The sequence below is a fragment of the Theobroma cacao genome, chromosome 9 (genome assembly GCF_000208745.1).
Source record: "Theobroma cacao cultivar B97-61/B2 chromosome 9, Criollo_cocoa_genome_V2, whole genome shotgun sequence".
NCBI lineage: Eukaryota > Viridiplantae > Streptophyta > Magnoliopsida > Malvales > Malvaceae > Theobroma > Theobroma cacao.
The window spans coordinates 2500648-2526995 of record NC_030858.1 but is presented as its reverse complement, the minus strand read 5'-3'; the positions used below and the strand labels follow the sequence as shown (position 1 = coordinate 2526995).

At 35.2% G+C, this 26348-nt stretch overlaps 3 protein-coding genes across 4 annotated transcripts; 1 reads left to right on the top strand and 2 right to left on the bottom strand.

The window, feature by feature from the left end:
• LOC18588021 (myb-related protein Myb4) lies at nt 597-3135 on the bottom strand. The gene is made up of 3 exons (XM_007012159.2): nt 2726-3135; nt 1675-1804; nt 597-1505 (listed from the first exon to the last, which is right to left on the bottom strand). The coding sequence occupies exons 1-3, from the start codon at nt 2859-2861 to the stop codon at nt 821-823; spliced, it is 951 nt and encodes a 316-aa protein (XP_007012221.2). The 5' UTR covers nt 2862-3135; the 3' UTR covers nt 597-820.
• Nucleotides 12364-13901, bottom strand: LOC18588020 (zinc finger CCCH domain-containing protein 23). Its single transcript, XM_018127857.1, has one exon. It carries the CDS (start codon nt 13866-13868, stop codon nt 12783-12785), a length of 1086 nt encoding a protein of 361 aa, XP_017983346.1. The 5' UTR covers nt 13869-13901; the 3' UTR covers nt 12364-12782.
• LOC18588019 (RNA polymerase sigma factor sigC) lies at nt 17836-23975 on the top strand. Of its 2 annotated transcripts, XM_018128137.1 has the most exons (9): nt 17836-19193; nt 19718-19815; nt 19904-20043; nt 20474-20568; nt 20679-21254; nt 21342-21572; nt 22206-22346; nt 22448-22648; nt 23481-23975. In XM_018128137.1, the coding sequence occupies exons 3-9, from the start codon at nt 19959-19961 to the stop codon at nt 23760-23762; spliced, it is 1611 nt and encodes a 536-aa protein (XP_017983626.1). In that variant the 5' UTR covers nt 17836-19193; nt 19718-19815; nt 19904-19958; the 3' UTR covers nt 23763-23975. The 2 variants fall into 2 exon arrangements, with proteins under 2 accessions (XP_017983626.1, XP_017983625.1); XM_018128136.1 differs by lacking the exons at nt 17836-19193; nt 19718-19815 and having other exon boundaries at nt 19854-20043.

Here is a 26348-nt window from a genome sequence, read left to right as displayed (position 1 = left end):
TATTAATTTCTGGGTCCTGAAACGTCTGAAGTTAAGGAAGTGATGTCCTGTATTCATATTCAATAATTTAATGCTAATTCAAGAGAAGCCTGGAAAAAAGTTGTAAACGGAAAAAACTGTGCTGAATATTCAATGGAAAATGATGGGTTAATTTTTTTTACCTTTCCAAAGGCAATATTTTTATTCACAGAGAGAGAGAGAGAGAGAGAGAATCTTTTATGGTTAATGTTAGAAGAATACGTTCACAGCATGATGAGGTTTGAACAGGCCACAACCCCCCATGCAACTTTCGTGACCACTGCACTGAAACAGCAAAAAACAGGCAGACATGATGATGGAATCACCCTCACACCCATGTCCATCTTCCTTTGGATAAATTAAAAACCAAAATTTTCAAGACCCCACTTTTTCTCTGACAAATTGTCCATATTGAGCCTTAAACAGTTAACAGAAAGACAGGGGCGCATAACAATCTTTCTTTATGTTTTTTTACATGAATTTTGATTTCATTTAATTGAAATGTTCCTATCTGGGTCCAAAATTAAAAGGTTAAAGGCTGCATTCAGAGAACAAAGACTATTTCTATGAAATCAACATCAGATTAATTAAAGCCCCATTTACTTGACTTGAATTTGACATAGGTTAATATATCCTCTCTTTTTTCTTTTTATCTACAGAAACAACGGCCAAATCATAATAATATAGCATGTGAGAAGAAAAATTAAAACTTAAATCTTGTATCTATCTCTCTCTTCTTTCACATGTCCATGCCTTTTTAATTTTTCTCTTTCACCATTCCCCTTCCAGCCATGCGTTTCTCTCAATATCGGTTAGCAACACTTTGATTCAGTCCTCGAGGCTTTATGTCAGCATGGGGAAAATCAGCTAAACTATCGTAGCAACTTGGAACAACCTCCCCGGCTTTCTCTTGACTCCAAATGCCATTGACAAATTCATAAGGGAACTCGTAGCTGAACTGATCCATCAAAATGTTGCCCGTGTCATCGACATATCCGTTACCAGGCATTGAGACAGGCTTGCTCTCCATAGCCAGAGAAGTAGAATCCGAAATGCTGGAGCCTTCTTGAGATGAGGTAACAATGAGACTGTTCTCCATAGTTGCACCTGATTGTGACAGATGGGTGACTGCTTCTGGGCGAGAAAAGTGCACGACCGGGTTTAAAGGCAAGTTTTGAACACTACTGATAGAGAATCCATAACCAACATCAGATAAAATTGGCAATGGTGCTGAAATCTGAGAGTGTGAGGTTGAATAATCCAGATTGTAAGGTTCAGCTTTTGGTAAACAAGGCTGTAAAGCTGCTGCTGAGCCTGGTTGAGTAGAAATATTAGTGTTGGCAGCAGGGACGAGATCATTGTTAATAGTCTTGCTCATATTGAAGCATGATTTCCCAGACGCAAGCTTCTTCTTTAACTTGGTATTCCAATAGTTTTTCACATCATTGTCTGTTCTTCCAGGCAGCTGAGAAGCTATGAGGGACCATCTAACAAAAGTCACAAGTGGGGTTTTTTTAAGTCTTAAATGAAATATAATAAAAACAACCGACATTTGAATAAGTTAACCTATAAGAGAAGCTTTGTGAAGATAACTAAAAATAATTACGAGCAACCAGACAGATTCTTAGCCGAAAAAACAAAGACAAAACAACTTGCCTGCTTCCCATTTGACTATAGAGAGTGCATATTATGTTGTCCTCCTCTTCGGTAAAACCCCCATGTTTGATGTCTGGTCTCAGATAATTCAGCCATCGCAATCGGCAACTCTTTCCACATCGCTTAAGGCCTGAAATGTAACAAGAGATATTAAGGTGTAAACTTCCAAGCAAGGAAAATTAAAGAAAAAAAAATTTACTACTGATAATAAATCATTGATAAGGCATTTCAACCTTTTGCTTTAGACAGACGTTAAAAGCAAGATTGAGGTTGCTTTTTACGGCTGATCTGAACAAATTTTACAATGTTTTGTGTTTCTCTCTTGGATTCAGTCTTTTCAAGGCCAAAAAAAAAAACAAAAAACTTTCTTGTCGTGTGAAGTTGGTTAAATGATAAGGGCATCAGGCATTTGCATATGGATCCCCGAAAAGCACAACAAAATTATGAAAACAGATAATTTAGAGAGCTGAAAGAATGAACATAAAAGTAAAACCAGGAAAGACCAGAGTAGAGAATAATGTCCAGACTTGAAACCGTACTTTGAACAAAGATAGTGAACAAGGAGACAAAACTCAGCGGCCAGACTGCTTTTATTCTTGCAGGGGAAGTACCGTAATTCTGAACGTACATGGTATTTGCAAATTTTACTTTGAACTTTAATAGCTAAGAGGACACATTAATAGTCAAAAATGTAACTAAACAGCTGAAAAAGCTACAATCTGCCAGAGTTTTCTGAAACTGGAGGAAGTTAAAAACGATGGAACAGTATAAAGAAAAAGACGCCTTCTTAGTTCATGATTCTCCTTTTCTGCTTAGTTGGGAAAAGAGGAACAATTTTAATACTGAAAAGTTCAGGGAAATCTGAAACCCTTATCTGATGATTTACTTTCAAGTTTAAAACATATGGAAACTCTCATTTTTGGTGAAATGGGTAATGGATAATTTGCCCGGAAACAAGAGAAAAGGCCCTTTAAAATTGAAAGGTGAAAAATAAAGAAGAATACTGAACACCCTTGTAGAAAATGGAGAGCCAAAGAGTATATTCTTATACCAGCTTTTTGGGGCAAAGCGATCCAGTTACCACCAGTGCCATGAGTCTCAATATAGCTCTTAAGGGTGGCGTCTTCTTCAGGGGACCAAGGGCCTCTCTTCACGTTTGCTTTGTCACAGCATGGAGCTCTCCCCATGCTTGCTGCTATAGCTTATAGCTCGGGCTCAGCCCCTTCACTATCACTCTGAACTGACACCCCTCCTCCCAACAAAGAGACAGATAAATTAACACACACACAGAAAGAGTTTGAGAAAGAGAAAGAGAAAGAGAGGAGAATTGAGACACGCAAATGCTTTCAAATTGAGGGAAAAAGAAACAGTGGGCTCTCATCTGGGGAAGGGGTTTATAAAGTTGGTGGCTCCTTTGCACAGAACTTGACTTTGTATGACTAAGTAGCTATTTTCCTTTCCCCCACTCCCCTTTTCTTTTTCTTTTTCTTTTTAACTTTGTTTTTGCCTTTTCTTCTGCATCTTTCTTGTCTGTTAAGATAGTAGGACCCAGTCAACAATCACTCCACATGTTGTGTTGACTTTTTTTTATCAGAACTTTAAGAATAATTAAGCCTAAAATGAGTTTAAGTCATTAATTAGCTACCCACTTACATACATTTCTGCTTAACAGCAATTAAGCTTTTATTTGGAAAATCAATTAGCTTCCCCATTATTCGGTAAAAGATTTGGCTTTTCAACTAGCACGGAGGTCTAAGTTTCTGCATATTCTTTGAATTATGTATGGCAGTAATACATAAATAACGTTTGCACAACATATGCCTATTACTATTAGCAGCCACTGACGAAGCTAAACTAAGTCTAGACTTTAGACTTTACTCATATTTATATTTATGATGAACAACAATCCTAGCAAACTATATAGGATAATATAGATTATATATTTTTCAGAATTGAATATATCTGAAACAGCAAATATACAAAAAAAAAAAAAAAAGTGAGAAGAGAGAAGCACGTAACATGGAGTAATGCCCTTACAAATATGTTTACTGTTTACTATAACGTTCCAAATTTACTGTTTCTTGTCAACAATACTAATATGTTCATTTTAGGTAAGATTTTTAGTACTTATTTTATGTTTTACTTTGGCAACAACCACAAAGTTATATTAAGTAGAATTATAGGAGCAAGTATTGAATCTTAAAATCCACTCAGCAGAATAAACCTATAAGGCTATAACAATACACCCTTAGCCAGTTAATTTCTGCCCTTGTCAATTTTTTACCATAATGTTTACTGCATAGCTTTTACTACAAAAGAAATCGACCCAAAGGAGCTTTTTACTAAATATAAATCTAATAATTCATTGAACTTTAACACTTCTCTTCGGGAACTGAAAAGGCACTACAACCCTTCTCTCTTCTTTGTCATCTATTTCGGTTGGTCGAGTGTTTGTATGGGTAACTTTTTTATTTTTACGTTAACAGCAATCCTAGGCTGGTAACCCCTAGTGAATTCTGCATTTCTACCGGCCTATCAGAGCCTGATCAGCTGTTAAGTTTTTACATAAAGCTTTCACTGTTACTTTTGACTACAAAGAAACCGGTGGATTTAATTTCTCCAAAGTAAGAGAAGAAGCTGTGGTTTTCTCACGTGATGGATTCATGATTCATGACTATATTTGAGCAGCAAGTCAAGTTGCATCATGATTCTAGTTTCTCCAAGGGGCAAAAAATATGTGTGGTTTCACCAGGGCAAGTCTTTGCGTGTGTCATGTCTTAGAGCTAGCTAATTAGTACTAATCATCAAGTAGATTATTATTAAGCAAACCTACTACTAGTTTTTAGTACTATTTTTCTCTTCGCATTTTTCATGGTCTAACATACATGCACGACCTTATACGTAACTGGGAGGAAGTTTAAAGTTGAGGACTGCGGAAATGAAATTGAAGAGCTACTCGACATTCTACAGTATTCAAAGTGATAAAGGCGAAAGCTATACGTTCAAATGAACCTAGTCCATTGTGAAAAGGAAGTCCCGATTGCTCCTTTGAAATGGTTTCTTTGTCTTTCTTTTTTAACAATTTGTACTTCTCTTCTTTTAGATCGATCATTACCAGATCTTTCTCGTATGATTCAAATAGTGGCATGTCAAAGGTGGAATGATGTATACCTCTCTCTCGCTCTCTCTCTCTCTCTCTCTCTTTGACGAAAGTAACAACACAAATTCAAGGGATACACCTTTCAATCTTTGCCTACCACACCTCTCCCTCAAAACCCATCAAACAAAAAGAGTCAAATTATTCTCTACCTTAAAACAAAAAAGAGTAAAAGTTTAGGAACCCAATGTTATACTTATAGTCATTGTCTTAACTCTTTAAGAAAAACCCCATTTTTTTATTGAATTCGTTCGGGGGGGGGGGCGGCTTATGGGGATACAAGAAGCAGCCAATCGATGGTTACTACGACTTTACATCACCATCCTTTGAGAACCATGGCTTTTTAAGCTGTCTAAAATGGTGTCTTAGCAGGTCAATTTTAGAGAGTGCCACCTCTTGTTTAAAACATTCAAGATTCCAAACACAAAGTATGTAGTTTTTTTTTTTTTTGCACGACGAAATCTGTACTTGATGTTTGTTAGGTGACTCGATTTAACGTAAGAGGAGGAGTACATAATGATTTTCACTTTCCTTTTCTCCCCAGTTGATAAACTTTACCTTATTATGTTCTTTCATTCCTCTTCCTTTTGAACTTATACCATCCACTTTCGGTGTCCCTTTGTTTTGCAGATTAGCTGTTTCATGTTTTCCCAAGTTGCTTTAGTTTTTCAACTTCGTGAAAACACAGAGACTGAAGTGGAAACCTGACCCCCCCCCCCCCCCCCAAAAGCCAAAAGATACCATATCTACCATTATTCCATAGTGAATTTGGTGATTCTCTCTCTGCAAGGAGTAGAGTATGTTTTGATTATTTGATTTTATACTCTCTTTGGATGCTCAAGCAAAATACAAGAGCAAGTAATTTTACCCTCTCGTTTCCCTTTCTACTCTACCTCACTCCTCCAAGTCCAACGGCAATTTGGAAGTAAAAGTTTCGAACTTGCTTTTCGTTGATTTTCAATAGCATGTTTTGCTTTTATGTTGCAAAAATCCAACTTTCTTAAGTAACGGGTCAAGGTTATCTTATTGTGTGTATTGATTTGAATGGTGGAATTTTATCTTCAAGAATCCAACATACATAGATCTTTCAACCCTGTCTAATCCAGCCGAAATGAATAAGTTTGACTCCACTCTCTCCTTCAAAATGCTACAAGAATGTAAACCCAAATCTCTATTCAATATTTCATCAATGGCAATGCAGAAAAGCTACACATTTTGCATGGCAAAAGTACGAAAGAGCACATGTTGAGCGCTAGTACAAACCCCCCAGGAAAAAAAAAAAAAAACTCCTCCAGGCAATAATTGAGACAGAAAATAACAGAAGGAAAAGGTTAAATCAGAACCAAAATTGATCGATCAATTGACAAACTGGCTTCGCAAAAAACCTTCAACTTGAAACTTTTTCAGAGAAAACCGGCACCTCAAAACTTTGCCGTCCATGCCCTCATGCATCTGAAACTTTGAGGTGATAGATAATAGATCAACAATGCGCAGTTTAATGGAACCCAAGGTACCCATTTCCCCGGTCCTGTTGATGGGGTATAAGCAAAGAGCCCAAAGATACTCCTCCAATCCTGGATTTGATTTGCTGGCCCAAATTAAGCATCCACGTGCTCTTTATATCCTTTCCAGTAATGGGAGAACATATCAGTACCTTAAATCTATGACAATCAATGGCGCATGTAACTAGTTTCAAAGTTAGTTGCAGTACAAAAAAATATGGTCCCAGCAGATGCAGTACAGCTTTTAAATCTTCTCCCACCAATTGCGCTACTTTTTTTTTCTCCTTTTTTGGGAGAGGTGAGTGAAGGAAAGATTCAGTTAAATGGTACTTATTAATTAGATTATTATTATTTTTAAAATATTTCAAATATTACCTTAACAAGTATTTGAAAGTAATTTTTTTTCATATTTTCAATTGAAAATATTATGATTCATATTAAATAATTACTTTGATAGTTGAGATGTCAGGTCAAGTACTTCGTAACAAAGAGGCAACGTGCTTCATTTTTAACATCAGACAATTAAAAGAGATCTTGACAGATTTATAAACGTAAATGTGTAATGATTCCGTAACAAATATATTAATAATAGTAATTTAAATCTTTTATAAATTTACTCACTTGAAAGTTACATTTATTTGAATGAGTGATTACATTTAAAGCCATCTTGGTGGATCCTTCAATGATATATAAATTTTGTACGATATTTAAGATGAGGCCAGAGAAGAGTTGGGAAAAGATCGCTTGAATTTACTAAATTGAAATAAGCAAACCGAGTGGAGGTCATAAGCATTTTTGTACTACCTTCCTTCATAACAAGGCATATCCCGCCTTATGGGTGGAATTTATAATTGACGAAAGACCATGGGCCCAATGGGCCAACTTTGCTCTGGGAAAAGACTTGTGGATCCATGCCTTCAAATCTACGGGAAATCCCATTTTGTCAAACAACATTGGAGAAAAAAGGATCTTCTGAATAAATAAAGAAAACAAGGATAATGCTGGTTGGTGGACCATTTTATGAGAAATTTTTGTTTAGGTGGGTTGTTGGGTCCAATTTCTAAAGTAGTTTTTCTTGTTTACAAATCTGAAAAATAAAAAAAAAAATGACCCAATTCTGGTTAAAATAAAATTTAGCTTGTAAATAAATTTTGAAAATTTTGACTAAAAATGTCACTAATTCAAGTGAAGAGTTTAGTATGTTTTGATATAACTTGTCACGAGATTATATTTTCAACTTAAAAAATATTTTTATTTTTTTTCTCAACTAAAGCTTAAAGTTATATCTGTTCAATAGAAAAAAATTATTATAAATTCAAAATCTATCACATATTATGAATTTTTGACAAGGACACAAGAATAAGTGATAGAAACATTCAAGATAACATTTTAAATTAACGAAAATGATTTTTTAAGAATATTTCAAAAAAGTAATTTGATAAAAAAAACTCTAATTTTTAGGGTGCTTTTTACTGCAAATTTACGGAGCCATAGAAGCCCATAGTTCATACCAAAATTTTTGCCTTGTAATGAGCTCAAAATAAATAAAAACTAGATTAATACATGCACTGTGAAACGGGATTTACAACGAGTAAAGATTTTACTATAGTAATACCATGATTTTCTTTTCTCTTTTTCTTCTCTCATATTGAATTGAAACTACTACTATATATTTTAAGATCCATTATATAGCAAACTTGTATTGAAATGCAAGGTAAAAATCAACTCAAACTTGCACGATGAACACACTTTTTGAAAAAAAATTTATAATTTTTCAATTTGATATTTCAAATGTTAGTTAATTTTTCATTTTTTAATGAATTTCAGATTTTAATATATATATATATATATTTGAAAGAATTGTGAATCAACTCTCATAATGTATGTACGACTTAGATGATTGCTTTGATATTATTATGAAATTGGGAGTGTAATAATATGTATATTTAGCCAGCAAGCAACGAAATAAAATTAATTTCTCTTTTTCTTTATTCTTGATGTTTATATTATTACATTTTTAATGTTCTCATGAGATATTAACATGAAAACTTTTAATATGGTAAAAAAAATTAAACATTTCAATGTTTATTATTTATTGCAAAAAATAAAAAAATCCCTCAACAAAGCTCAGATAAAGTACTAGTACTTAATAATTCTAATATCTTTTAAGCAATTTTTTTCTTCATTATGTATGATTCCTAAGCCCGATTCAATTAGCCCTTAATTGATTTAATTCAATTTAATGAAACCCTTAAATCAGTTAAACCCAATTTAATGAATTTGAAAACTGATTCAGCAACCCTTAAACTTGATTCAAAAAATCCCTTAAATGGATTCATAAAAACCCAACATCAATTTAAAAATCTTTGATTCGATTAAAAAAATCCCTAAAATTGATTCAGTTTTTTCTGAAACCCTAATTACAATACTTAGTAGTTTAAAAAAAAAACATAGGGAGAGACTTTAATTTTGCATCAAACATTTACAAAATTTAATGCATTGAAAAGAGAAGGAAAATGGAGATAGTTTACTTGGCGGTAGGGGTGTTGTAAAGGCTGCTCTCCTCTCAACCCCACCTCCATTCATAATGTGGATACCCTCAATCATCTTGTCTGCTTTCAATGCCCCATCATACCAAAACACCCTCCTCATAAGGCATTTTTCCAAGTTAGGACACAGGCATTTAAGGAGTAGTTTGTATGTTAATAACAATTCAGTATCATTCATATATATTACAAATCAAATAATTTGATGAACTTTTTCAAAATATAATTTTTTAATATTTTATTGACATGATGCTTGTTATGGATCTTCAAGTAATGTCTCGATTTTATTAAGTAATGTTATAAGAATTACATTCTCATGTGCTATTTTAATATTAGTGTATTATTTTATATTGTTTTAATAAAAAATATAAATTAGATGAAAGATTTATTATTAGCTCTTTTTTATTTTTTATTTTTGGAATAAAATGGGACCGTTGAACGGATAATTTCTGATGTGACTGAGGCCGGGAACAAAGAACCATGAGGTCGCGTTGGGGCGTTGGTTCTAGTCCATGAAAAAGACTTCGGTCCCCCCTGGAGGCTGCCTGTCCCTTTGAGTGTTACTTTGATTTTGCTATACCACCTCTCCAGCACACAGAGAGCAATGTGGGCCTTTTCTAGATAAGGTTCTAAGGCTTTTAATGCACTGAGAATAATCCAGACAACAAAATAAAATCAAAAACCCAATCTCAATTTTAATTTCTTCATCTTCCATTAAAGAATAAAATAATTTTACTATCTTCTTAAAATTAAATACTCATTTTAAATTTTAAAATTTGTAAAATTTCTCATTTTGAGATTTATTTTATAATTTCATATAAAATTAAGATGCTATCTTTTTTATTTTATGTATTTCAAAGAACTAAAATTTTTTTTATATTTATTAAGAATTAATTTCAGGCAATAATTGTTAAAACTGAAATTAAATTTTTGTACGATAAGGTTATGATAAACGTAAACAGAGAGAAGCCAAAGCTGTCGACATCAAGAGCGCAACCACCCGCAATTTTATCCAAGCACAATTCGTGCATCGTCGCATAGAATGTGAAGATCTCAATTGATAATATAAGATAGATTGAGTGGAGCCAAAGATTGGTATATAACCAACAATCCGTAAGCAATAACAAGGTCCCCTACTAGCTTCATTGAGCTAACCCAATTTTAAACACGACGGCTCGAGTTTTAATTAATAGTAAAAGCATGGAGGGATGGGGCGTCGGGCGCAAGAAGCTTTGCGAACACGAAAAGGTACCAGACTAAGTTCAAAGCTCATTATTTTAGATCGTTGCTCTAAGGACAAAGAATGATTAATGTTGAATTTTTAAGATAAGTGTTAAAAAGAAAAAAAAATCTTGTATGTTGAGAAAATTAACTTATGTATGGTACATAGGTATCTCTAATTATAGTACAACTCTAATAAAATGTTGTAGTGATAATAATATCATATAATAATTTTAATTAAATAATTTATATAATTATCTTAAAAACAAGTATTCAATATAAAATCGATTGATAACAAGTTGAGTGATTTTTATTATTTTATGTATTAAATTTTTTTTATTATTTTAAAAAATTTATTTTATGTGTAGATATAACGGATCTAATACATGATAATTCATTATGAAATAAATAATAACGAGAACAATACTTATTTTGTTACTATGTTATACTTTTAAAATTTATATCGAATTTAAAATCAATTGATGATAAGTAAAATAATTTGTGTTATATTTATATATTCTATATACTAGAAATTTACAATTTTATCAATTAACTTATTCAAGGTTTATCATGACCTTCGCTCAAAAAGGAGAAAATCCAACATACCTGATAACATACAACATTTTGGATTTTGCAAAAACGTGTAACTGTCATTGATTTACAATTGACAATTTCTAATTGTAACGTTCATTTCTTGCAATATATACAATTACATCAACAATAAAGCTAGTAAGTTAAACATTTTTTTATTATATCTTTATATCATTTTCTGTCATCTTATCTTACTTTAGAATTATTTCCTCGGTGAATTTAGTTAAATGTCAAATACTCTTAAAAAAAAAATCCTACTTTGTATCGTTTTCGTTCGTGATATTCCTTTTAACTTGTGCAAAATACTAGCACTCCATCAACGCAAAGTACAAATTGTTAGGCATAAAAACACTCTCTCGGGTCATTTTCGAAGGACATTATTATTTAGAAATTATTTATATGTATGGAATCGACTAAATACAAACTCACAATAGAGCTATCGTGCAAACTAATTGAAATAAGATGATCAAGATTTCGGTCTGATTCTAGGAACTCTTAGCTCTGACTGGTTTCCTCACATTTCGAAGACTCCTGGGCTAAGGACATGATGATTATCCTGCGGCCAAAAACAAGACCAACACATTAGTTTCGGAGAGCACGCCAGCACAGAATCTCTCCACACACCCATACACATGCACCAGTGACTTTTTATAAAGCTTCGTTCCATACCCAAAAAAACGAACCAAATCTCGGAACTATCGTCCACTTTGTCGGCCTCTTTAATCATAAAAATAATACCCGTATGTCTCCTAAACAAATCCACCTTCACTCCGCCCTGTGTCTGGTCACTACGAAGAAATCAGAAACAGTCCCCTAGATTTTTTTATTGGGACCCTCCAACAGATAGCGTTTGCCTTGACCATACCCTGTCTCTTCGATAAAACTTTCACATCAAGTTTACTACACTATAAATTAATTTAATTAATCACGATACAAGTGGCTCTGAGGAGATAAACTAAAAGATTATCAGCAGATAAGGACGGGTTATATCAGTTCAATGGGTCCACGTCACGAATCTAATCACACTACCAGATAAAATACCTGATAAAATTCTTTATATAGGGGTGGAGGATCCAAATCAATATTTTAGACTGCTTGTCGTCGTTATTGATTGTTACTCACATGATAAGCTTACCCTAAAGATTTCAGGTATCCAAGAAACCCATAGATAAGTTTTTCCCCAGTCCCCACTTTGACATGAAAATGAAAAGACGAAATCCTTGATGGTACGTAATCAGGAGTTCGTGAACCAAAATAGCTCTCCACTCAACACCATCAAACAAGGCAAACATGGATGGTACTATAACCAGGGGACGAGATCAGGCGTATACCAGAACCGGAAAGATTGAAACCATTTTCCCTTTTTGCCTATTTCAGTTCCAGTGCCTCTGGATCAGAAAACTTGGAAGACACAGTTCCCGCATTGTTTTTGGCCTTGAACTTCACTTTCCCGAAGGACCAGAAAAACAGCCATGCTTCCAGCCTCTCACAAGCAAGAGTAGAACAAACTTGATCAGGGAAAAGAAAATTTGAATACAAATTTTGTTTTTGTTTTTTTTTGGGAAAAACATTCTTCTCTGCTGCAATCTACTAATACTACTATTAGCGTATCAACCAAATCAAGCAAAAAAAGTTAAAAAGAGATATAGACGAGAAAAAAGAAGACAGAGGATGAAGAAATATATTACATTGATTAGCCATGATAACAGAAATTACAGAGATAATCAGGATGAAATGAAAAGGAAATTACGATTCATAATAAACAAAATGAGAAACAAACCGCTACCCATTCTTTCGGCAGCCCTAATAAATCCTTCTTGTCTATACAAAGGTTGCAATTTTCTTTTTTTCCCAATTAACAAAACTTAAAGAAAAGAAGCAGTGCACCACAAAATAGAGACTTCTCCGATCTCTCTTTCCCCGTCGTCTATTTACAGTGCAAATTATCCAAATCAGAAACATCGATCATCAATATTCACAAAGTCAGAAGAATCAAAGGCCACCGATATTTTCTTGAAATTTCCCAAAATAAATCAAAACAGAAGCTGAGTCCCCATTCCCCACCATCCAGTCCATTCCAAAGAATAAGACTCACTTCACCAACTCAGACACCCATCCAACATCAGGACCCGATCCTGTTGGATCAAGTCGGTCCAGAGAATTTTCCTTACTCAGCTTTGCATACATCCTTGCCCTTAAGTCTCTCCCAGACTCCACTCTCTCCATCGCAGGTTCCTCTTCAAAAGCGTTGCATTCCCAGAGGTCGAACTGACCTAGGCCAGACCGGGTGGGTGTGCGAGTTGGAGTTGAAGGAGAGCTGCAAAACGAGGATCGGAGAGTGGAGCCCCGAGGAGAACCGAAACCTGATCCCATTTGCAGACCCCAAGAACAAGCACCAGTCATTTTTGCCTTACCAAGCTGCAGATTACGCATGGAAGCAGCCAGTTCACTCGCAGAGTTAAATGACCCACTTGGTGACATAGGGGGTGAATCGGAAGGCGGGGATATTGGAGGAGAAGCCAGGATGGAAGTTGGTGAAGAAACAAAGTCTAGACGGTGGCGTATGGGTGATCCAACATAATCCAAATCACCCGAACCGGCCCCATTTCCTCTCGGACTCTGCTGGGGTAAGACCCGAAGCTGCTCCGGCGTGTGAGCGAAAAAACAAACCCTTCTTTTACAACTGGTACCGTCTTTGCAAGGCTGAGTTCGGTAACGAGCAGGATGGAGCCAACACTCAAAAACGCCATGAGCAAACTCACAGGAATCTCCTTTCTTACAGTTTCCCTTGCGAAAATCAGGGCAAGCAGTTCCAGAGTAATGGAACTTTCTCGGGTCTCTTCTTCGGGCTTTCTCACCAGGGTGGGCGTACGGACACTCAGTCCAGTCATGTGACCTGCCACGCGCGCACCTCCTCACTTTGAACTCGTACATACGGAAATGGTCGCATGAGAATGCGTCGACCGGTAAGTCGGAATCATCACTCAGCGAGTCAGACTCGAAGTCGTTTGACGGAAGGTAACGGTGGAGGGACGTGAGGTAGTCGACGGGGCAAGGACTGTTGGGTGCATTACAGTTGTAGTTAACGGAAGGAAAGTTAGCCGCCGGATCGTTGAATGGGTCCCACGCGGGGATTTTGATGGTGGGATTTGGTCGGGTTGGTTCTCCGATCATCATTTTTGGACATCGTTCTCTGATTCTAGGAGGAGCAGCGGTTCCCTTCATTATAAACTGCTTTTCTAACCCGAAGTTGTTTCGAGCTAACCATGGTTGAGTTAAAAAATCTACAGCCTCCACTTTCCTAGTTTCTACCGTTAAAAATACGGTAGATGTGACGGTGTGACAATTCTATGTCATGGGCTTATCGTGGCCGTTGATTACAAGTTATTAGGTTTTAGTCTTTAGTGTTGGCGTCAGTGGGACCCGGGGAAATTAGCGATTTGTGCTTATCTCTTTGTGATTGGCTGTGGTAAAATGCTTCACCGTCGGTGATTCTATCGTTTGTCTTTGTGTATTGAAAACTGATTGCTGAGGTCCCTTCGAGTTGGGGATATTTTGAAGGGAGTTGTTACTTATCGCGGAATAAATAGTATAAAATAAAATGTCGTGAGTATTAGGTGATATTTAACCGTAGTTAAAGGAAGTTTTGAAAGTTGTTGGAATGAAATTACCAGTAACTTCGAAGCTGAATCTCGAAGTTTCGAAGCTATTAATACGATAATTTAGCCAGATATGCCGAGATATATACGATTTTGGTGATCAAGAGGTTTATTGACACGTGGACGGATTGCAGACAGTGGCAGCCATGCGCAAATGGGCTGATTGTTCGGGCTTCTGCATTGCATCCACGCGTCATTAACTCTCTGCAAAGCGACGAACTACTTGGCAGTTAAGAACCCGCCAAGCTTAGCGGCAGTGTCACGGAGACCCCCGTGCACTTTAGCAAGTTTAAATTACGTTACGCTAATGTACACTTGGGTGGCAGATATTTCCATGGCGGAGCCTCCATCTGCGAAGCAAGCAAATTTCATTGTCCTGTTTTCAAATAGGTGGTGAAGTTCAATGTTTTGGTTTCAGGTGGATTTCTAGCATTTCTTATTTCTTACTAAGCAAAGGTGGCGCGGCGAGCTCGTGCTGTTATTTACCATTTTAACATTTTAGCCACTCCTGTGTTTTTTTTCTTGGCCAGGCATTAAAGTGTCATTTTAGTTAATTTCATAAACGCTGTCAAGTCTCGATCAAAATATAATTTTGAAAATTAAATTCAATAGTAAAATTGATTGGCTAATTAATTGGAAAGTAAATAAAAAAATTGCAATCTGAACAAATTGGATTGATTTCGGAGAGAATTTAGTAGTAATTCCCAACATACTTTTGGTGAAGAGAGCATTTAGTAAATTACAGCGGATATTGAAGCGGTAACTGGTAAGTACACGTACGGGATACTAAAATCCAAATTTCCTCAATCTATGGAAATGAACGGCTGTGATGGCACCACGATCAAATCAGGGACAGAATCGCAAACCGACAAAAGAACTGAGCACATGATCCGTACGAATAAATATCGCATCTGCAGGGTCCGTACGTTGACACGTAAGCGCCATCACGTGACATACACCACCCCGGGTCAAACCAATGGGTACACGTGGTTGGTGGCACAGTGAGCCGGAGGTGATAAGCTTAGTCCTGCTACTGACACCCCATCAAGGCGATGAATACGCGTGGCATACGATATGGATTATTGCCTATGCTTTTGATCTCTCGAGATCTCCATGATCTGGACTTTGCTTTTTACTGTTCTATGTTTTTTCATTTTCCCTTTTTTTTTGGGTGTTATCAGCTTCAAGATTATCCACAAGGGCTTTCTTCGGATGCGGTGCTCGGACGGGGATCTCCCTACTTTACACATCTTTGTCGTCAAACTCTATACATGAATGTTTATACCTGAATTTTTTTTTATATTAGCAATATTCGTCAATATTGAATGTTTTTATCGATATTAATTAATAACATTAAATATTTTTTTAAAAAATAATACCTATATTGGTCAACAAATGAAACAATTTTTTATTAATAATTAAGTCCAAAAAAATAAATTTTAATTTTAAACAAACTTTTTTCTTTTAATATTCATCGAAAGCAATATCATAGGTCTACACCATGCCTTAAATATTTATCTTGAAAAAGTACATCTTAAAAGTGAGAATTGAGTATTTAATTTAAAGATTTTAAATTTTAAATTTAATAAATATTTATAAAATTAGTGACGTCTCTTTTATTTATATAATTCAAATTTCATTACTAAAGGAATCTAAGAATGTATCTTGTATTTTTCTAAAAGATGTTTCTTTTTTTTTTTCCTCTCTATTTAAGTTGTTATATTCTAGTTAATATTTTAGTCATGCAAGTTGTACTCTGCGGGAACCCTTTGCTTTACAGACAAAGAATGAGGAACCTTTTTTCTTGCAGAAGCATCTTATTTGACTCATGATTAGTTTTGGATTAGGATGAAAACTCATTCAGCTTGCTTGAATCTTAAAAGGGTATTTTCGAAGAGAATGTGGCAAAAGAAAAAATATTTATTTAAAACCCACTTGTATTATTTAGAGCTTTTCCTGAAGCAGTTAATCCCAAATCTGCCCATTAAGTAGATAGTCATTTCATGAAAAGTCATGGGTTAGGTTGTCCCTGTCACAAAACAGTTGCCAAAAACAATAGTTAATGATGTACTAATTTAGGTTAAGATTATCGTGAATCCATGGACTTGTCCCATTGAAAAATCTCCTCGGACCGCGTTTTCTGCAATCCTGTCAAGCACATAACCCCCCCAAAGTGGGACATGAAACAAAAAAAGAATGGCAATATTCAAATGGGTTCCTTTCATTTTAATTTCCTGTTTCCAGTTCATTTAAAATAGGAGTGGCCCTTGTTGGTTTTGGTTTAAGAACTGTGGGCTTAGGAAACCGGCGTAGGCTTTTTCAGCTTTGCTATTAATAGGTAAATACGTTTGTTTTGGGCAACTAGGGGAAGGGAAGACATGGCCCAGGATCCCACCCAAACCCCCCGAAGGTCTTATACACTGCCGCTAAATTGTGCCCATGATGTAGTTAGAGCCCACTGGCACATGGAGGTGGTAGGTTAAAATGGAGTTGTTGGAAGGCTTAATTTGATGGTTCTGCCTTATTAAGCTCAACCCTACGCGGTTTATTAATGTTCATTTGTTTTTTTCTTTTTCCATTTAAGCGAGTGGAACTTGGCAGGAGAATGGAAAAGTTTGGTGAATTTGAATTCAATGTCCATGTAACTGATTTCTATATAAGTAATAAGTAGATAAGACAAAAACTTAAAGAAATATTTAAGCACAGCCATTGGTGTTAGCAAGTTGGTATTTATCGCCAATAGAGATGGAAAGCAAAAGAAGTGGTGTCTTCTCATGGTGGAACGACAATGATTTTTAAAATTGGTGGAGTGGTTCTGACCAGGGAAAGCTGGGAGTCATCGGTTTGGATTTTGCTTGATTCCATGGGGTTGCTCCATGCAGAAAATGATGGCCAATCATTCATTGAGATGGGACATGTACTGCCACTAATATGCTGCTAAGTAGTACTACAAAAAGAAAAACATGTCATCCCAAAAATTCAAATTATCACCTGGTGATTATGTAGCCTAATGGCATGTGGAGAAGGTAAAGTTGGGATTAAGAGTTTATCTTCAATTAATTACACAACCAAGAGGTTTAAAACAATAAGACAAAATAAGCAAAATTTTCCATCATATTGCAAATGTTGGACCAGGATGCCATCTCTGTTAGCATTTTGTTTGGGTTGGAGCTTTCAGCTTACATGAAGCCTATGATCCACGGCCTTTCAAAATTAAGTCCCCATGTTCATTCACCCCTGGAAACTGTTACCAGGAGCCTGCTAATAGTCCATGGTCTAATGGAGTTCACAACGAAGTTAAGATGGAAATTGAAATGTTAATGCGGGAGCACTGAAACAAGAGCTTGCCTCAATATGTGCAGGCTTCTGCACGGTGAAGACTCTGTAGCTGTAAAGGTTAAGTAAAAGTAAGTGGTCCACAAAATTTCAGAATATATCATACCAACATATCGTCACCAGAAACGTGCATCAGTGAGAATAGCCTCTCAATTTTTTGTAATAAGGATAACCTCTCATATTCTAACTCAGGGGTCAAGCTCCAAATATTGAACTGCAAAAGGAGAATGAAAAGTTGTGGGCTGAAAATGAGGAGATGATCACTAAGCGAGAAGAAATGCTGGAAGTAGAGAACTCAAAGTTGCACAAGAAGCCAACTGAACAAATGGACCAGAAAATGAATATCATAAACCAGAAGTCAAAGTCGATCACTACAGGAAAAAGGGCAATCTCCTTGTTTCAAAGAATGCGTTGATAAACGCATCTCGGCTAAAGAGATTTTGCACCATAAGGTTTATCAGTGAGGAGGAATCAGGAGTGTCTATGTTACCATGCATACAGTTCAAACATGAGAAGGAATTCAGTGTTTGCTCGCAGTGTAGCAAGAATGGTAACTCAATATCTTGGTGTCGGTCCCCTCCCCATCCAGTTTTTACAAATAGTAATCTCTGTAAATTTCCCTTCTCTGTTAAAAGACCTTCAAGCTACGCAACAGTGCTAGGAAGGACAATTTTCTTGAGACACAGAATTTTTTCGTGTGCAAAACTCATCTTAAACGGTTCAAAGTGCTGCAAGCAGTGGTTCTTCAGTCAATGATGTTTCTTAAATTAAGGAGAAAGGGAAGCTGACGGCAAGAACCACCGTTGAGGAACAACAAATGAAGAGACATAAAACTGCTGATGACATCAAACAAGAGGGAGGGGAGAAATTCATTGACTTAGATAAGGGTGAAACGAGTTTTAAATGTACAAGCCAGGATATGTCACCAAGATTTGCTATCAGGTTAAGATCTGGGTCTGATTCTGCTAGACTTAAGAAGAAATTTTCCTTGGAAGAAATAAGTTAGTAAAAATTTGGAAAAATTCAACTAAAAGGTCAATCAATTATGTGGGAAAGAGGAAGCTGGAGCACAAATTGGGGGCACCACGCTTGGTAGGAAGTTATGCTGATAAGAAGGGAAATAGACTGAAAGGAATCCGTCGGGCTGCAAGGAATTTCTCTTAAACAGTTGAAGAAGTACAAGGCTGATTGCGGCTTTTCTTTGCTTGGATTGTGCTTTGACAACATCATCTCATAACTTTTAATTTTATTCTCTGTATCCTTGTTATCTGTTTGCCTTTCATATATTGGCTTCTTTGCGTTATTTTAATGAAAACAAAATTAATCATCAAATAATACTTGGTATTTGACTACTTGTTGCTCAGAGGAGCAAGCATGTTGGCCTTGATACAACAAATATGGGTTGGGCCGCAGGGAAGTTCTGTAAGAGAAGAAACAAAGCCCAATTCTGACAGACCAGACCAGATGTTGCACTTCACATGCGGCTGTGTAGCAGACCCAAATCCAGGTACAGTTGTTTTTCATTTTTTTTACTATTATTATGTTTTTGATTAAATATCCAAATAAATCTTTGAATTATGTTAAAAAAATAATTTAATTTTTATCATTTTATTACTTTTAAATAAGTTTTTAAATTTTTATTTCAGATCCAATAAGTCTAACTCTCTAATCATTAACTAACTTTCATTAATCAATTATACATGTGACATTTTTATATTATTTTATTTATTATCGTGATATTAAATATTATTAATTAAAATTTATATATTTACTTTTTAACTTATTTACTTAATTCTAATCAATAATATCTAATACCACATTATTTATCATGTTATAGATGACATAGTATAAAAATATCATATATACTATTGATTAATGAAAATTAACTAATGATTAGGTAGTGGGATTTATTTTATTTGAAATAAAAATTAAAAAATTTATTTAAACGTACTAAAAAGATAAAAATTGAAATGATTTTTTTATATAATTTAAAGGTTTATTCGGATATTTATTTATTTTTTTCTTTTCTAGTGGGAAAGGCAATTCGGGAATTGGGCACTTGCGTCATCACACAAAAGGGTGAAACTGTCGTTGACACAAGTTTTGGAGATGAAGAACCGGTGGCTCAGGTGTGAGAACACAAATAATCTAAAATTCAATGATTGTTCACTTGGTAACATACTTTTTCTTTTTGGTTTTTGCTATCCACCTTATAAGTCTGACAAGTTCATGAGGATTTGATGGGCACTGTGTCTCTGCTTTCTGGGGTCCAATGGGTTTCAGGCTGAATCTCAAGGGGGTTTGCCCAGTTCCTTCTCATTTTCTTGCCAGTTCACCTTCGAGGCTCCCTTCTTCTGGTGAGTTCAAATAGATTTCAAATCCACCTTTCGTTCTTACTCTGCCAGAAAATAAAGTTAAATAAGCTTTCACTATTATATATATTAGATGACAGTGGCTAGATTGAGTTGATTGTTAAACTGTCTGTTAACTTCCTAGTTGAATTTGTTTTGTTGCCTTATGTTTATGTTAATTGAAGCAAAGATGGAGCTTATTATCCATGTAGGAGTGCCAAATATGGGTTGTCCTAAAATTAACTTCAAATTGGAAAGTTGGTTGCTTTCTGTTAAATTATAAGCCATTCAAGATCGTTGCTTTTACTATGCTTTATTTCCAAATTCACATCTGTGGTCTTATGCTTTGCTTATATATGATTTGCTCGTCTTTGGTTTGTTGTAGATTTTTTTTTTTTGGTTTTATTCACTCACATTGTCCTATTTTCTGATGAAGGTGTGCTTTCGTTAAAAGATCCTCTGAAGGCATATGCTTCATCCGCAGCTCCGCAAACATTAGAAAAAGGTTGCTTGGAAATTGAAGAAATGAAGGTGTGTGGTTATGTCAATTGTTTCTACTAAGTTGCATAACTGTCCATTGTCCATTTCAATCATTTTCACTCTCAAGTGTCTCATACTTATTCTGAATCTTTTTCATCCAGGTAAACATTGGCAAGGGATCACAGTCACACAGTCATTCACTTACTATGATTGATAAAACTCATGAACTAATTGGAGGGGACAAATCTTCCTCTCGCACAAGCCCACAAGCATGCAAGGCTTCACATTATAGTTTGCTAATGGAGAATCTCGACGTTTTAGAGGAGACATTTGCTGATTCAGATGTGTTAACATTGGAGAGGGAAATTCTACTACAACTAGGAAGGCTTGGAGCTCTGAAATTATTCAACACATGTCTCTCTAGGACTCTTAAAGCTTCAAATATTTTGGACCTATCTGATGTTCCTGCTAATAGTGGAGATTGTAATATGAATCTCTCGGTGGATGGTCAAAAGGATAAAACTGTTGTTTGCTCTAGAAAAAAGAAACAACGCAAAAAGATAAGAGAAAGGGCACTAGAAAACCCCACTATAATTTCTACCCAATTGCTGCCATCGAACACCCTGCATGGACGCTTTCAAAAGCCCAAAGTTTCTTCTGCAAAAAGAGTGTCAGACTCTAGAAGTAGAAGATTGAGAATTGCTAGAAATGAAGCAGAAATGTCGAAGGGAGTGAAGGTTGTCTTAAAAGTTTAGTATTTGGAATGCATATTCTTTAGTCACATCTTAAGGAAATCTTTGACCGCTCTACACTTTCCCAAGCAGGTGGTTGCAAACTTGGAGAGAATTAGAACAACTTTAGAAGAGGAAACGGGTAGAGCGGCAAGCTTGAGTTGCTGGGCAGAAGCAGCCGGAGTTAGTGAGAAGGTGCTGCAACAGCATTTGCGTTTTGGTTGGTATTGCAGAGATGAGCTTCTAAGGAGTACTCGCTCTTTAGTCCTCTACTTTGCAAGGAACTATAGGGGTCTGGGAATAGCCCATGAAGATTTAATCCAGGTTGGTCAGATTTTTTCAATATGTTTGGTTGTTTCATATAATGCTTGTTTCAATTTCTATTCCTATCAATTTGCTCATATAAATGTAATTTTCGGAGCGGATCTTGCCTGAATAACAGATGTGGTTGCTTAGCTTTTTCTTTGGCTATGTTAAGAATTCTATGTTTTGGAGTCTAGTCAACATATGTTAGTAGGTTAGGGTGAACTTTCTTGTGGGAAGTATTATGTTTGGAAGGGTGGGTTGATTTCTCAAACAATACAGTTCTTATAGACTAGGAATGTATGCCCAAATAATAATATAATATCCTTGTGGTGTGCTTTTCCATTTAAAATGGCATACTAGTGGGCATTCTCTCTTTTTAAAATTGAGAAGTAATTATACATTACCTTAATCAAAAAGAATGGATTATCTTAGTAGGTGAATTACCATAAAACCCTCCTTTTTGCAGGGTCATTAGCATATTCAAATATTTCATTTTCTTTTTTAAATTTTTGTACAAATCATAAAGTTCTGGTAACAGTGAGAATGCAAGAATTCATGCCATGATTTATCAGGGCATCTTTTCTTCTGTGTGTCCTCTATTTCCTTTGGTTTCCCACCTGACCAAACATTCAAGTTTCTTGTTTTTGACAGGCGGGAAGTTTAGGCGTCTTACAAGGTGCAGAACGGTTTGACCACACAAGGGGATACAGATTTTCTACCTATGTACAGTTCTGGATAAGAAAATCAGTTTCAAGGATAGTTACACGTCATGCTAGAGGGATTCAAGTTCCTGTATGTAGCTTTCTTCTTTGGTAGATATTTTTCACACAGATATCATGCTAATGCGTGTTGGAGCTTGACCAAAGTGTTATTCTCCTGTTCATTCTTTGTAGTGCACGTTAAGCAGGGCAATAGTTCAGATACAGAAAGCTCGGAAGGCCCTTAGCAAAAGCCATGGCAAATACCCAGACGAGGATGCAATTGCCAAGTTCACGGGACTTTCTTTGGCTAAAATCAGATCAGCTAATAAATGCATGAGAGTTGTGGGTTCAATTGACCAGAAAATTGGAGATTGTATGAATGCAAAATATTTGGTATGTCATTATTTTGTTTAGTTCACTTTCATCTATTTCTCTCTTGCATTTTAAGAACTTAGCGATGAGTAATTGATTAAGATACAGATAGGTTGTTTTGGTTATCTGAAGAAGGCAGTAAAGTTTCCATTTGGTTTTATGGATAATAAGTGATTCTCTATTTGATCTCCCTGAGACCCCTTTTTAGTTGAGTTGGATCTCTACTTCTTTGATTAGTCTGCTATATAGTGGCAAGAATTGAGGATGCATGTGACAAGAAATGCTGGTGAAGGTGCACAATCTATTAATATGGCAAAACCCCCTCTTGTTTTTCTCACAAATATGTACCTTAAACTCACTCTCTTTCTTGCTTGTTAGAAACACTATTCTTTTTGTAAATGGAAGGTTGACTTTGCATCTACAATGCTACTGAGAGCATAACTTATTGAGGTTAAAGATCTTGGTGTCCCTTGACCTTATAACTTTGATCATGTGTGGATATGATTGGAGAACAAGGGCTTTTAGTGTTACTTTGTACACTTGAAAAGTCCTAACTCAAAAAAGAAATAACTTTAACATTAACAATATTATGAAAGTTGTGTTTACATAAAGTTATTGTGCATGTGTGAAGGATACATTCTAGAAAGTGGATGATGCAGGACAAGAACACGCTTGTTTTCTTCTCCCCTGCATTAACTCAATGCCTTACAATTACATGATAGGGTATAGATTTTTTTCTTTATTTAATTGCTTCTCAGAATGTGCATGTGCATTCTAATTCTCTAACACAAGCTTGTTGTAGGCATCAATTATAAGATGCTTTGATTGACAACAACTGTGGGTAATGATGCAGGAATTTATCCCCGATTTGTCAGTAAGGAGCCCAGAAAAAACTGTGATGAGGCAGCACATGAAGGAAGATATTCATGATCTTTTGAATGGTTTGGATGCAAGAGAGAGGCAAGTGATGGTTTTACGTTATGGGCTCAAGGGCTCTCCCCCTAAGTCTCTTGAGGAGATCGGGAGGCTCTTTCATGTGAGCAAAGAGTGGATAAGAAGGATAGAGATGAAAGCAATGAAAAATTTGAGGGATAAAGAAACGTGCAGAAATTTAAGCCATTATTTGGATTCATAGCTGGGGTTACGGTTTGAAATAGCTCTCATGTTGGCTGTTTTTGGTGTTAGAGCCTGAGAACACACTTAATTGCATTCTCTAAAACTATGATAGATGAGTAAGTTGTAAAGAGATTTGCAAAATGCAAAACAGAAGGAAAATGTACATTCAACCGTACAAGGTTCAAAATCAACATGGTATTGTCTTGAAGTCTTCACACAGACACTGTGTGCATCCTGAAACTAATAGTTTTACCCTGACTGACAATTGCTAATCATCTTCTTTTAGTAAAAGAAGTTATTGTTATTCTTATGTCTTCATTTGTAGTAAGCTAGAAGATTGGGTAAATTGTACTTGTGTTATTGCCTTGCAACCTTTCCATAACTGAGCATAAAGATTGAATATACATGGTGACAATCAATCTCAGCCAAATGAAACAAGAGGGAGAAAAAAGTAACTATCAAACTGTCAAGTCCTTATGAACTTGAAAAGGTAAGTAAAGAATGAATACCAAGCTTGGACCTCTCCTTCTTCCAAATTAACCATCAAATTCTATAATTTGACAAAACTTGTTGTCTCTTTTCCTGTCTCTTGCAATTGTGGTTCTACCGTTTTGCCGCTTCTTCTAATCTCTCCCTCCTCCAATCCATAATTCAAACGTGGAATACCTCGACTCCCCCTATCGTCTATTGTCCATAAGGATGTTGGTAACTTCATCCTTCTAGTCTTTGGACCATAGCTTGATATGAACTTCCTCTGGACTCTTCCATAACCCAATGTCCAACGTGAATGAGCTAAGTTAGTTCAATCCAAATAGAATGGGCCCAAGCTCAATCTCCTGGGTACCATTCATTTTACAATTACAAATATTTTCCGTTTTCATGCCACAGTATTTTTTCTACCACATTACCATTATCTTTAATTATTTGTCAAATTTGCCACTACTCCATAAAGTAAGGTCCAAGATTCTTTGTTCTTTGGGAAAAAAAAAAAAAACAGAGGGTAATAGAGTACCACTAGTGTATCTTTTCCTTAGTCGTTTGAAAATCCAAGTATTTCATTCATCACATAAGTGTTTTATTTAACCATTATGATATAATATTTAAAAAATTTAAATTTTTATTACGTTTAATTAATTTTTTAAATTTTTATCATAAATTATATAAACTTTTATAATTAACAATTTACTAATTATTATTAATTAAAATATTATTTATCATTTTCATACTCATGTGACACGAATGTAGCATCGATATAGAAGGTAAATACCATTAAGTCAGCATCATGTTACATAAAATAACAAGTGATACTTTGAATAATAATAGTTAGTTAAAAGTTAATTATAAATATTTATTTGAGCTAAAATAAAAATATACACACTTGATTGAATATAATAAAATATTAAGAATTACTAGAATATGGTAGTTTTTGTAAGTTTCATTCAATGAAATGGAATACATAATATATTCGCCTTTCAAAAAAAAGAATCAGAACTTGTTTGAATTTTTAATAAATAGTTTAAAGGGTATTTTAGATATTATATCAAGAATTAATGATTGAATTTATATCAATGTATTTTAAGTGTATAATATTTATATACTATTTTTCAATTATAAAATATTACCTCATGTATATGAAAAATCAAAGTTTTAAAATATATTTGTAATAAACATTTTTTAAATTATGAATATTTACTTTTAAAAAAATTAAAATTTTAAATTTATTTATTAATGAGACGGTAATATTTAATTCATATATATTAACCGTGCATTAATGATATCAAAATAACCCAAATTCCTAATATTTAATTTGGATGAGCTGTCACCAGTAACTAGCGTAAATGAATATTGAAGAATTATTATTTTACATGGTTGACGAAATTCAGAAATTTTATTGCAGAATTTTCTCATCACGTGTTTGGTTACGTGTAACACACTAATTAAAATTTTCTTTGATAAGTAATATATTTAATTAAATGAATACTATGTAAAAAAATATAAACAATATTAAAATGTCAAGTTAATCCATTCTTTATTTAGATGAACATGTGATGTTTTTATGCAACTAGCTCCTCTTTTTTTTAAAGTATGATTAAACTCTTTTAACAAATGACAAACGATAAAAATTCTTTATTGGGCAAGCAAGCAGCTTCCCAAAGGAGCTGCTTCAAGTAAGCTTTTCACTTGGCTTGGTTTACTACACGTGGCTTACGTTCTTGCTAAGAAAAAACTGCTTCAGCACTCGCTTTGCAGTCACAGTAACCGTCCCTTTGTTGCTGGTCCACACACACGAAGCAAAGATACCATGCCGGTAATTCAATCAAATCCTGATGCTGCGCTTACCATGATGGGTTTTTGCGCTCCAAGTTACGCGCCTTTCAGACACCATTACATTTCGCGCGTAAAGTTCACGCCCATCTTAATTAATAATTAGGGTAGGCTTAAAAGCGAAAGCTATTTAATCTCAAGGCTAGACAAATATCTACGCCGTCGTTTTTACCTAACCCGCGCCAGGAGGTTGCTTAAATGCTCTTTAACTAAAGCTCGAAGAGCATTAACTCTCAAAGAAATCTAGAACAACCAATCTTACCGTAAACCGATTATATGA

Excerpts from the sequence above, each read along its gene's own strand:
- LOC18588021 (XM_007012159.2), bottom strand. The coding sequence starts at position 2,861 with ATGGGGAGAGCTCCATGCTGTGACAAAGCAAACGTGAAGAGAGGCCCT. Across the intron at positions 1,805-2,725 it reads CGCTTTGCCCCAAAAAGCTG|GCCTTAAGCGATGTGGAAAG; the intron begins GTATAAGAATAT and ends GTTACATTTCAG. Across the intron at positions 1,506-1,674 it reads TATAGTCAAATGGGAAGCAG|ATGGTCCCTCATAGCTTCTC; the intron begins GCAAGTTGTTTT and ends GACTTTTGTTAG.
- LOC18588020 (XM_018127857.1), bottom strand. The coding sequence starts at position 13,868 with ATGATGATCGGAGAACCAACCCGACCAAATCCCACCATCAAAATCCCC.
- LOC18588019 (XM_018128137.1), top strand. The coding sequence starts at position 19,959 with ATGGGTTTCAGGCTGAATCTCAAGGGGGTTTGCCCAGTTCCTTCTCAT. Across the intron at positions 20,569-20,678 it reads TGGAAATTGAAGAAATGAAG|GTAAACATTGGCAAGGGATC; the intron begins GTGTGTGGTTAT and ends TTTTTCATCCAG. Across the intron at positions 21,255-21,341 it reads AAATGTCGAAGGGAGTGAAG|GTGGTTGCAAACTTGGAGAG; the intron begins GTTGTCTTAAAA and ends TTTCCCAAGCAG.